Below are 13,087 nucleotides of genomic sequence, written 5' to 3'. Positions count from 1 at the left end.
CAAGCTGCTCTGCCAAATTCCCCTACAGTGAGATGACAACACCTAAACCCTCTTGCACTGCAAACACCCAAAGGCTTCACGGTTCACAATTCCTCTTCTTTCAGTTCCTTCATATTTTTTCTCCATTAGAGATGCTAAGCCACATTTTTAAATTGAGACAATAATTTTAAATTAGGAGAGACAAAGACCATAAGAGAAAGTCATGCCTGATGAAAAGTGCTGTAATTCTTCGTAGCTACTTTTGAATTACATATGCACAGGGAATTCCTTTTGCATCAAACACATTCTCCAGGCTATTCAGCTTTTCTCTAAAAGGTGTTTCAGCTTTAAAAAAGGTTGATACAAAAAGCTGGTCCTGTTTCAAGAAGTAACATTTTTCCCTGCCTAGTGGCTCAACAGTTGCAATAATCAGAGATCATTCCTGAACCCCAATCTTCAGATCTGTTTGCCAGCTTGGTCCCCTCTCATTCAGCAACCCACTGTGCTTTTCAGGGAATGCTGCTGTCCCTGGGGCCTCAAACAGCACAGTGTCACTAAATGGTACAGTCAGCATCCTTCTACTCACACAGGACAAAGAAATCAAATAAAATCAAGGTACCCCTCAGAGTGCTGAAAACATCCATCTTTGTGATTCTTGCTTCCATTTGTCTTAGGCTGTGAATGTTCCTATTAGACAAATGTACTCAAGTTTGACAAAGTCATTTCATCTCCTGTTAATGAACAACTTTTCTGTCGAGAGATTAAGAGAATAAATCAATGCCAAAAGGTAGTTAATTGTTCAGTAGCAGGAGGCTGTTTGTAGCTTTTGTTAGCTGTCATAGTACTGAGCCAGCACTCAACGGGCAGTGAAATCTACATTTTAGCACAGAATTAGGTCCAAATTTAAACTATTTAAGCCACAGCATTTTTCCTATAATGTAAGGATTTAAAAATATCTCAAAATCAGCAAGAACTAGGGAGAGACTGTTCAGGTATCAGAGTCACATAATATATATCCCTCAATCTTCATGTTCCATGCCTAAGGCTGCACAGCTGTGAAGAGAAATAGAATAAAAATTTTCTACATCATGATCAACAGTAAAACAAAGAAAACTGTTCAGTGGGAAATCAAAGAACAAAATGACCCTGATCTGATTTGCCTCTTGGATATTTCCAAAATGCAGTTTAATTCCTGAAATATTCTGCTATCCTTTCATTTCTCAGTGCTACGTACACAAAGTATTTTTCAAGCAGCAGAACTCACAAGCCAGCTCTCTCAGACAAAGCCTAAGAACAGGTTTAATGTGGTGTTGTTATAAACATGTTTCAGCCACACATAATAAGTTCTTGTGGTCTGTAAGAGATCTGATGTTCCTCTATGTAATCACTTTCTCATTGTTCATGTCTTGAACTGTATAGATAAGCATATGCATTTGCATAAACACACCTGCTCATTACCCAACATTAATTAATGCTTTAAAGAAAGATTTTGGGGTGGGGATGTTAAGAGCATTACTTTCAGCCACAGATTGTGTTGAACTGATGTTAACAAGCATTAAGTGAAGTAGGAGCAAAAAAGTAAGAATTAACAAATTACTTAAGAAATGTAGTTTGTACACAAAGGAGGAAAAGAAATATAGAAACTTGTATTTAGTAGTTGAAAACTCAAAAAAACCTGCATTAAAATTAATTTTTCCATTCCCTAAGTGAAAGGAAGTCAGGTTCTCTATTTAAAATCCAGGGCTTTCAAACCAAATACCAGTTGTCCCTACTAAGCTCCCTCTTCTGGCTAATTAATAAACTTGCTTAGACTTTGTATGCAGAAGTTTCAATCTTCCCAGTTCTGTTTTATCAAAAAAACACCCAATTCTTTTTAAAAAATTAGTAAATAAAGGCTGATGTTGAAATATACAATTTTTCAGCTTCAGACAGAGTCCTCTTTTTGTCTCTGACAAGTTCCACAAAGGAAATAAACACAAGAAAATAAACACCCCTGTACTGTGTAGGGACACTCTACCATCTGCACCTCCTCTCAGCTTCTGAACATCATTGCCTATTTTCTGGTATCAGATATTCTTGAAATGCCTGTGTTCAAAATATACCACACTGGTTAATTCATTCCCTAAAGTGCACCCTTCCTTGTTCTGGCTAAAACTAGCATTAAGTATGTAATAAAAATACAAATACGCCTTCTAGAAATTGTAGATGTTGAAAATGAGGAAAACAGAACCACAGAATAAACTAGGTTGGAAAAGACCTTGGAGAACATCGAGTCCAACCTGTGACCTAGCATCACCTTACAGCCAAACCATGGCACTGAGTGCCTCATCAAGTCTTTTTTTAAAAACCTCCAGGGACAGTGACAAAACCACCTCCCTGGGAACCCATTCTGAACCACTCCTTCTGTGAAGATTTTTTTTTTAATACCTAGCCTAAACTAGAAGCAGCCAGTCCTCAACTAACACAAATTCAGGAGACAGAACAAAGACAGAGGGGCAGTGAATGGCCTCAGTGCCTTAAGGCAGCAGTCACCATCATTGTGGAGCTGCCAAATAAGTAACAGACTCTGGTAAAAATTTTCTCTTCTAAAATCTAGGGAAATTGCAGATGATTTGTGGAACTAACAATTCAAGGTGAAAGGAAAGTACTATGTAGAAAGGTGTGAACATCACAACTGCAGTGGAATGAACACACAGAGGATAAAAAAATAATTCATTCAGCTGTGGGTTTTCATTATTCCAGTTACTGTAGTAGCATCATTGCTCCTTTCTGAAAGCCAAGCCACACTCCCAGCCAAGCCAATTTTATGACACTTCTACCACAACTGTCCCAATGAAGGCAGGCAGCACAGTCAAACTCCAACCTCTACAAATCATTTCTGCTCAACATCTTTATGACCTTCAATCCAGCTAATGAAAGGCCTTGAAGAGAAATTCATTTCATGTTTATATTTGCTACTGTACCTTCAGCCCAAGTGAAATCAAAAATCTGTTTGTACATACAAAGTCTTACAAGAACCACAACAACAAAAGATTGCAAAGACATAGCCTCTGAAGCAAAACACTGAGGGATGATCCTAAAAAAACCCCAACACCAAATCTTTAAATGTTAAGAAACCAGAGACAAGGTTCCAAATGGGATTATGAGGGTTTGAGAGAAAAGGGGGAAGTGTGTGATGCACTGACAAACTGAAGATACCACTGTGAAAAGATAAAAGGGAAGATACAAGCAGTGACTGTGGCTGAGCTTTATTCAGGACAGGATGCCTGCAAAAGCTATGTTGACTCTTCCACTGCCAACTGATAGTAACTTTTAAAGTATATAAACATTTTGTATCACAGAGAAAGATATCCATTACACACTGAAGGAATAAAACAAGAACAGATACTATGTCATCACAGCAACTTCATTTAAATCTTCCAGTACTTTTTCCATCAATGAGGCTCAAAATGTTCTGTAGAAGTGACTCGTTACTTTTTGTAAAACAAGAATAAACAAAGAAATAGAGCTTGCTTAAGGTCAGGTGGACATTTAATAGCAGAACTAGAATTGAAACTGAGTTACTTCATGTTTTTAAATTCACTGATATGGTCCACCTGGAAAAAACAGTCTCATTTTTTTATTATGTTTTATTAAGAATGTTTTAAGGTTTCTTAGTACTGCATCAATACATAAGTATATTATGTCTGTATTTAACTGGCTGTTATCAATGCCTTCATTTGACACACATAGCCTTTTTAAGCTCATAAATCTTTTGCATCTCATCTTCTATTTTGATCCACAAGTCTTTTCCACTGAACATTTCAAAGGTAGCTACACTTCTGTGACTGGCATTTTGAAAGTATTCTTTTATGATACCCTTTCACAACTTTTCATCTAAGTCAGAAGTGTATTAAATCACTACCAAACTTCCTTGAACCAGGATACAAAACTGAGAACAAGCACTCTGGCTTTTACACTACTTAGCCACCTGCAGCAAACCAACCTGGACAATTAAGAGTTTAATGACAGTAATGATATTTTTTACTTTGTTTAAACAGAGTCCTTCACACAAAATCTTTCATGACATGCAGTAATATAAACCAGATAATGACCAAAGAAAATCCCACAAAAAAAAAAAACACTCAACAACACAACTTAGAAGTTATAAATCATCTCCCCAACAAAGGGGTTTTTTCTAATGTGGACTCATTCCAGTCTTAGGGAAGAATATGAAGAAGCTTTTCTAGAGGCTAATAAACAACTGCAAATGAAAATACAATAATTAAGAGTGATCTGCTTTGAAATAGAAGAAAACTTCGATAGTTTGGAGCCCAGTTTGTGCAGAGCACCATGCTTGCCACCTGCTCTGAGGAGAGGAACCTGGGTGATGAGTCTGCTCTTAAACTGCACCTTTAGCTAAAGTGGCTCATAAGGATGCATGAGGGATTGACAGGAGAAATGGAATCTGGAGCAGATGCTGTTAAAATCAATTAGCATGCAAAGGGCTGGTTCTGGACTAGCCAAGGCCAGGCAGCTACTGGAGCAATCAATGGCAGCTGGTGGGAAGCAAGCCCAGGAAGAAGAGGCAACCAACATAATTTACTCTTTACAAATGTTTCTTTACATAGTCAGGTCTTACTGAGAATGCCAAGACACAGATTTCTTCAAATGTTTGTCTAAAATGTACTACACACAAACACTCTTTGAGTAGTATTTTGAAAGGCCTTATCATTCTAATGAATTAATAAGAATCTACCTCTCAAAATTCTGGAACCATATGTTCCTGGATGCTGATGAATACTGACTACATTAAACATTAAAACAGATGTCTTGTCTTCACAACCCAGGAACCATGCTGTGTTAAAACAGTAAAATAGTAGCATACTCCCATTGGGGAACAGTATGCTTACACAGAAAACTGTTTAATACCCAACAGGTAACTCAAGTCAAACAACTTTTAAACAGAAAATATATTATTATCTGGAGCTTTTAGCAAAACCAGACTTTAGTACAGACATACATGCATTCTTTTACAATGGGTGCTACATATGTGACACAGGAGTTCCTCCTTTCACAAAGGAACAATAATACACAGAAGACAAATACACTTCCTTACCTTTGGCCATTTGGGGTTCAGGAGTCGTGCCTTGATGGCATCATCCAAGGCCTTGTCATACTGGTGGATTTTCATGTAGGCTGCAGAACGGTTGCTGTAGAGGATGCAGTTCTGGGGATCCACCCCCAGGGCCTCGTTGTAGAGCACGATGGCCGTGTGGAAGTCGCCCTCATGGCAAGCCTGGTTGCTCTGCCGAACCTTCTCCACAAATTCAGCTTTGCTCAACATGGGACTGTCAGGACTTTTTCTTCTGAAGGATTTTGACCCACAGAAGGAAATCTGGGAGAGGGGAAAGGGAGAAATTATATGTTAGTGTTAAGAAATGCTACTCAAAAAGGAAAAAAAAAAAAAAAGATTCAACTATTAGAAACTGTACAGCAAAAATTAAAGCCAGCAGGATCACAGCAAAACAAATGATGAATTCAGAAACAGGTTCTTAAAAAAGTAAATTGTTTATCTATTGAATCTCTTTTTGAGGGTAGAGGAGTACCAGAAAGAATCTTGCAAAATATATCATTCCCTATGAATTAGGTCTTCTAGACACGAGAACAACTGCAGTCTGTTTATATATGCTGCACTCCACACACTCAGAAGTGCTCTTCTCAGCCAAGCTATTTGATTCTACAGCACTAAGCAGAGCTGCCAGGTAGAGAACAGGTGGCAGCTGTGAATATGAAGATGATGCTGCTACATCTGAAGTTTGAGCTGCAGATCACAGGCAGACAACGGAAAAATGTGTAGAATCTCTTCAAACCAAAGTACCTGCACTGCAACCTCTATTCACAAACCTCTACATCCAGTGACAGGCAGCTGCAAATTGTTCATATTTGGGAAGGAAAGGAGGAGTTTTTAGAACCACGTACACTCACAGAAGTAAGTGGGACATAAAATTTATTTTAACAACAGAACAGTCATCCTTGGCAGAGGCTTCCCACATTGACAACTCTAGGTAATACAAATAAAAATATTTAAGTTTTCTAATTATAAGACATTTTTTAAAGTGAGCTGTAGAAAATCCTAGTTCCATTGATTGTGGTACAATTTTTCTCCTTACTTAACTTTCTACATTTCACATTTTCCTCAACCATCCCTTTGCAGTCAGAAACTGTTTCTGTCATGCAAACCCTACTCTCCCCCAAGGGTACTCAAGAACTCAATAAGAACATCTTAGTCCAACTCTCATCACAAGGCAGTTGGGAGTTGTGCAGTAACAGTATTTGGCAACAGGCAATACAATACATATGGTAACATACAAAGTACTTGAAAATATTAATTAAAGGCTTAGACTACTATAATTAAGATTGGTGTCATCTAGTTTTAGTCCTGCAGATTGAAAAAGTTTAAGAATATCACATATTGTTGCCACAACACAACAACCACAGTGCTTAAATACATTACCAGAGCCAGCTGGGGAATATTTTTAAAGGTGGAAAGGGAAGCAAGCTGCAAACTGACATCCTGTCACAAGGATCAATTGGTCTATAGACTTTTCTTTTTGTTTTTTCTTTTCTTCCTTAAGTCAAATAGCAACAATAGAAAAACATTAAGTGAGAAACTACTGATTTCTTATTTTTCTGATTATATCCATTCTTTTCTGACAGTGTTTGTGTTTGTCCAAACTTTTTCTAAACTTCTCTATTGAAGGAGATTCTATGCTTTACTCAGGCAATCTCCTTACACTGCTTCAAGATTTTCATCATTAAAATATTATTCCTAATACCCAAATCTCCTTTGTGCCAGTAAATGTACTGTTTCTTGTCCTGTAGTAGACTGAGTAGACTGAACCAAAACCTCTTTTCCTTTCATCTGTGAGGTTATTTTTCTATAGTATTCTTGCTAATGCCAGCACTGAACACATTGCTTCATTCAAGCAGTGCAATAACTCACACCTCTGTGAGCATCTGACAATAAACTTCATCCCATGGACAGTTTGCTGTGACCTGAGGGCAAGAACTGAATATGAAGATTCAGCAGCTATTACATGGGCACGTATCCAAACACAAAGGTGAGGAAACCTTGAAAAAGGTAATTAGTCACCAGAAGGCTTGGAGGTACTCCTGGAAAGGGGGCTGGTGAGAACCCAAGAGCCAGGGGCAGCAGTTTCTTCATGTGTCTTTAAAGGTGGCTGCTGCCTCCCTCCCTATTTCCTGGTCATTGACCTGCATCAAGGACAATGAAAAATACCAAATGTCATGTATTTCCCACGCTTTTATCACATCCAGAGTGAACGACTGCAGCTTCCACAAGCAGTACCACAACGAGCCATGAACTTAAGTTATTCAGAAGATAAATATTTCAAGAAATAGATTCCTCACCAGCTGTGGCCATAACTGCCTCCAGCAGGAAGCCTGGCCTGGTGTGAAGGCACAGCCAGCCCCACCCTGGAGAGCTCAGGGGCAGCAGGGACATCTCAGCCACCCCTCTCTGCCTGCCCACAGGGACTCTGCTGCTCAGGCAGCTGCAGCTGCAAGCCCAGGACCACCAAGAGCTACTGAGCCCTCAGCAGTGGGGCCTCAAAGCACCCAGCACAACCTCAAGGAGCACCAGTGAGACAAGTCCAACAACAGCTGGCTTTTCTGGCAGTTTATTATGCACAAACAAATGCACGCACCAAGCTGTTAATGATCCTTCCAGAATCATACTGTGAGTCTGTAACAACAAGGAGAATCCATGAGGACACATCCTCTCGGTCCAAGTGAAGTGGTTTCTGCCTCTAAGATCCTGTGACGCTAAACAATCTCATGAAAAAAAAAAAAAAAAAAAGGAAACTATGATGGTAATTTGTGGAATATGTTACTGTTTAATTCCTGCTATCATGAGAACTACGTAAGGCAGTAAAACATCATGAGGTAAAAGAAAAAACCCTGAAACAGTAAATCTGAGTCACTCTGGCACTCAAGCCACAAATAAAAAACGATTATGATTATGGTACCAACTCACAAAAAGTACTCATTAGAAAGTCATCCCCTCTCCAGTCACCACTCCTCCTCTCCTGTAAACACAGTGGAAGGTGATAGTAATGTACATATTTGGGCTGCCTAACATTTTGCTACAGAAGGTGCTTGCTAAAAAAGTAGTTTCTTAGTGCAGCAGAACAAACAGGGTTATAATGAAGTGCAGAAGAGGATCTAGTGAGAAAATCTGAGTTAGAACCTCATATATTTCTCATAAAGTACAAGATGGCACGAGCTTCTCAACACTACTTCTCCAAACCAGCATAAGACAGCAGAAATCAGCTCTTACTGTCATGTCAGACAGAAGCTTCCACAATATCTGCTTCAGATCAGACTCAGCAACAAATTTCCTTCACTGGTGAGAAAGTCACCTCTGGGAGAAGCTGCTCAGGATTCAACCCTGCTGGCCATGCAAGTGGAGTGTTAAAACACACACAACCCTCCTTGGTCTTTATCAAGATGAAATGAACTCCCAACCATCCCCAAAGCAAACATGAACTTGAATATACAGCAAAATTTATATTACAAGAATTTTTGTCTTCACTGATCAAGCTTGTTAAACTTAGTCCTCTCTACAGAACATTCATCAAATAAAAGAAGTGCCCATACACACTGAAAAAATGTGTCTGAACAGCATACTGCTGTCCAGAAAGCCACAGGGAACAGATTCCCAGTGAGTTCCACTACAACAAGTGAGAAGAGATAACAGCAAATCCACATTCTGCTCCAAGAGGACTAAAGAATCAACGTGATACAAAAGTAAACGTTTTATCAAAACAACAATGTTACACCTCAGAGCTTGTTGGTTTGTATGTAATTCCTCTTATTTAATCCTACATAATGCAAATAATTTATTTGATTTGATGATGTCTTGGGTGGCAAGTCCATAGCTAAGACACTTTTTAAAAAAAAATCCTTATAATTTTCCAAAAAATATACTGTAAATATGATATGTATCATTTTCATTTTTAAAATTATCTAATTGGCTCAAGATATTTATTGAAGTTTTAGGAAGAGGAAAAAAGCAAAAAGAGGCAAGCAGAAAAATTGGCATTCCTAATGGATTCTGAAAAAAAGTGACAGTAACTTAGGCTAAATATAGGTTTCCAAAATCAGCTTAAATCTGTAACTGAGCTTCCCTTTCTAGGAAAACCTCTACACAACTTATATTTTAATCTGTAAAATGGTTTTATGGTTTCTCTCCATATCCTGGGGTATTACTATTTTTCTGCAATAGAAATTGGCTTCAACAAGAGCCCAAGAACAAATAAAGCACATGAAGTCTGTCCCTGAAACCTCCCAGCAGCCAGCACTTCAGCCAGGCTGTACCACACTCCTGAAGAAATATCAAACCCTGCACACCACATGCAACCTACCCCTGAACAGAGTGGAATTTAAACAGAAATAGTGTGGAAAGAAACGGAAGAGCACCAAAAGTGGAGCTTTAAGCCACCGCAGGATGATAAGAACTTATCAACAGGAAGGAAACAGATTTTTTTCTTAACTGGAGCTTATTAAAAACAAAATTTTCTATAGAAAATTGTTTTACCTGAAAAAAATTTTTTAAATGCAAAAAAGTTGTGAGCTTCTGTGAGTTTGGAGAGATCTGCACTTGTTACAGCAGTTAGATCCACCCTAATTAAAGGCATGCTACATGTTGCTAAAAATTATGAATAACAACTATGCAATCCATAATTAAATTTCAACAGTACTTTTTGGTTCATACATACTTTTTAAGCTAGTTATTGTTAACAGTAGTTTTATATCTATATATATATATATATATATATATATATATATATATATATATATATATATATATAATTAAATCACAAACGATCAATGAAGAAACAGACCTTTCCCTCTGATCTGTCTGTGAGCCAGAGGGAAGACAGAGGCAGCAACTAGAGAGTGATGGACCAGTAATTCAGCAAAAGCCAGGCACGAACAGTAACCTCACTCGAGGAACACCTGTTAGGGCACATGAAAGGCACATCCACTCATCCATTTAGGAATTTATCCATTTCAAAGAGCCTATAAAAGGCTCCATTAGCACCTGAAGAGCTCTTGTTTCACACCAGAAGAAAGCGCAGGGGAAATATTCTCTAAGACTGTGAAAACCTCCAAGAAAAAGGTAAGACACTCTAATTACGAACAACTCCAGAAGGGGAAGGACAAGGAGGCATAGGCACTCAGCTCTCTGGATTTCAACTCTGTTCACTGGCGGCAGCAGGGGCATCCCTATGGCTGCAGCACCAGGCTGCGGGAGCGCAGGCTGCTGCCCGGGCTGACATCGCTGATCGCCAGCCTGCGCTCAGCACGGGCACAGCCACGCTGCGACATCGGTGTCACCCAGCACGTCCGGTCTCCAGGTTCTCAGTTCTGCCAGTAACAAAGCCCTGATAACCAAGCTCGTAACGACTTTCTGCACCACGGCAGCAGGGCACGGAGCTCTGCGCTGCTGCCAGGTACACCTGACACGCTTTACCTTCGAACTTTGCGGGTTTTAACGAGATTCGAGTTTGTTTACGGGGGCGCCAGAGCGAGCACAATGCCCATGCCGACATCCGAGCTCTCTGCTCGCGAGGGTCCCGCTCCAGCTAGCGGCGGCCGGCGGTGCTCGGGCACACAGCCCCGCTCCGGGGCCAGGCCCGGGCCCTCCGCCGCCCCGCCGGGCTCGGGGCGTCCAGGCAGCGGGGCACGCCAAGGTGCCCAGGGCGAAGGGAGCCGAGCGCTCGGCCTGGCGCCCCCGGAGCTGCCCCACCGCCGCCCGGCCCCTCACCGCGCCGCGGGCCAGCGGGCCTGCGCCCCCGCCGAGCCCCGTCCCGCTCCGTGCCGGGACAGCCCCGCAGCTTCCCCCGCCCGGCCCGGCCCCGCGGCTCCTTCCCGCCTCCCCGGCCGCTCCGGCGCTGCCCGTCCGGCGCCAACCCACCCGGGCAGGCTCCGCGTCCTGCTCCCGCCGAGCCCGGCCCACCGCCACGGCCCCCGGCGGGGGCGGCGGCGCCTGTTGCTCCATCGCGCTCCTGCTCCTCCTCCTCCTCCTCCTGCGGGGGCCGCCGCCGCCCCCGCCCGGCCGATCCCACCCGGCCCCCGGCGCCACGTTCGGGGCCCGGCTGAGCGGGACCCGCAGTGCCCCGGCCCCGCCCCGGGGCTGGGCTCCGCCCGGACCCCGGGCACCCCCGCCCGGCGGCGCCGGACGTCCTGCGGCTGCCGCCCGGCTCCCCGGCCCGGCTCCGGCGGGAGCAGCGCTCGCCTCTCCGCGAGCACCGACGGGCTCCGTCCTCACGTCGCTCTGCTGCTGCCGCCACACGGGTGGGGGGCCAGAAGCAGCGGGGCCCGCATGGCACCGCAGGTGGTGATGCTGGTCACTAATGTCACCTGGCCAGGCACAGCGAGCCTCAGCGCTTTGGTTAACCCAAGTTGTCCAACTGTGTGACCCATCCTGTCTCTTAAATGAACACAATGGATTATGCTGAAGATTCCTGTGCTGCGGATAATAAGCGGTAAAGAAATAGTTTCTTATCTACGTGAAAATTGGATGCCACTTCACCTCAGTGAAACTTCCTCTTCCATAGAAAAAACTGAGTCAGCAACTTCAGAAAGCTTTCTACAATCAAATGATGAACACATCGCCAACAGCCCAAAGGTTTGCCATTGAATGAGTGAGATCAAATTTAGGACATAATTGGAAAGCAAGTGTTAGTCAGGACCCAGGGAAAGGACCCAAGCAAAGCAGTTACTGATTATCTAACAACTGCGGGATGTAAAAAAGATGGAGGAATAAATTATGGAAGTTTTTTATTTCTATCTAAAAACAAATGGACAGTGTAAGTAGGAGCTAGGGAATTACCTTCTCACCAGCAATGATGCAAGTCTTTTAAAAGTTAACTGGTAACCAAAGCCCAAAGGTATCAACTTTTGCAGTATACCAGGACACAAATCTGGCCCAAACACACTGCATCCTGTGATTCTTACATATAGCAAATAGCAGCTGAGTGTTCTCTTCTACTTCAAATGAGCTACAGTAAGCACCAGAACTCCCTGAGGATGTGCCAGTGACAGATTTGCACCAAAGGGCACATCCCAGAGGACAGACACACCTTTATTCCATCAGCCCAGTGTATCTGGAATGGACTGGAACCAGTGGTGTTCTTTCCATCCAGATGCCCATGGATGTTTCTCCATTCAATCCATTAAGAAAGGTATCAATGTATCAGCATTTTATCATTAACATTGGTTAATATCAGATAAATGAAAACACAGAAGATCTCTGCAATGGGCACATACAGGAAATGTGACTCATGAATATCTTAATTTCTACCTGACATGGGTTTATTCCATAATGCATTAGGTTTTATTCTTTACAAATCAACAGAGTAGATACCTTTAACGAGAAGATGCATGTAGGAGAACAGTTACTAAACTGTTCTTTCAATCAGTAATGAAATTAATAATCCTTTAGTAAGAGGCACACAGTTCAAAGCTTTCACCTAGCAGGCAAGTTTTTCTTTCTCAGTTCAATTCCTAGCTCCTCCCTGACAGGAATTTATACATATTCATTTCATCTCTTGTTATCATGTTTCCTCTTGCTCATCTCTCCTCTGGGAAATAAACATGGTACACACAAATGTTAAACCACCATGCGGATGGTGATCATTGCTTTGGAAGCCAGTCAGCCTCACCCCAGTGCACAATGCTGTAATTCTCCCAGTCCAGCATTTACTGTGGAGCTTCACCTGAAGCCCAGAGCACCTCAAGGTCCATCAGAAGTTTCACATCTGAACTGAACTGTCTAAGTGTCCTCAGAAGTCTGTGGGCAGCATTGTGTCAGGTAATGCTGTGTCTCAGGCAAAAGCTCAGCAAGTTTAGTGTTCCTTCTTCATCTCTTAGGACTAAGCATTATTTCCATGCCTAACCTAGAAATTAGAAAAGAAGAAACAAAGAATGTAGGTGGGGATAAAGCTAGCCTAAAAAATTGTTAGGAACTCAGTTCAGGAGTGCTTCTGATACTTTCCTTGAGTCAGACAGCTGGATGGACTAGACCATGACTAGTTGT

General features: G+C 42.0%; 1 protein-coding gene across 4 annotated transcripts in view; it reads right to left on the bottom strand.

Moving 5' to 3' along the window:
• Window positions 1-11,110, bottom strand: part of TTC28 (tetratricopeptide repeat domain 28) — a 109,177-nt gene extending 98,067 nt beyond the window's left edge. For 2 of the 4 annotated variants that reach the window (XM_085593170.1, XM_085593172.1), the window contains exons 1-2: window positions 10,964-11,110; window positions 5,078-5,356 (exon numbers count right to left, since the gene is read on the bottom strand). In XM_085593170.1, the coding sequence (XP_085449296.1) occupies window positions 5,078-5,356; window positions 10,964-11,047 (363 nt within the window). In that variant the 5' untranslated portion in view covers window positions 11,048-11,110. Of the gene's footprint in view, window positions 1-5,077; window positions 5,357-7,688; window positions 7,816-9,887; window positions 10,003-10,963 lie in introns of all 4 variants that reach the window. The other 2 variants (XM_085593173.1, XM_085593174.1) reach the window with 2 other exon arrangements.
• Between the last annotated feature and the right edge of the window lie 1,977 nt (window positions 11,111-13,087).

The sequence above is a fragment of the Lonchura striata genome, chromosome 15 (assembly GCF_050655825.1).
Source record: "Lonchura striata isolate lonStrDom1 chromosome 15, ASM5065582v1, whole genome shotgun sequence".
In the NCBI taxonomy this organism is placed as follows: domain Eukaryota; kingdom Metazoa; phylum Chordata; class Aves; order Passeriformes; family Estrildidae; genus Lonchura; species Lonchura striata.
The sequence above is the reverse complement of the archived record's forward strand: the minus strand, read 5'-3'. Positions and strand labels throughout refer to the sequence as shown.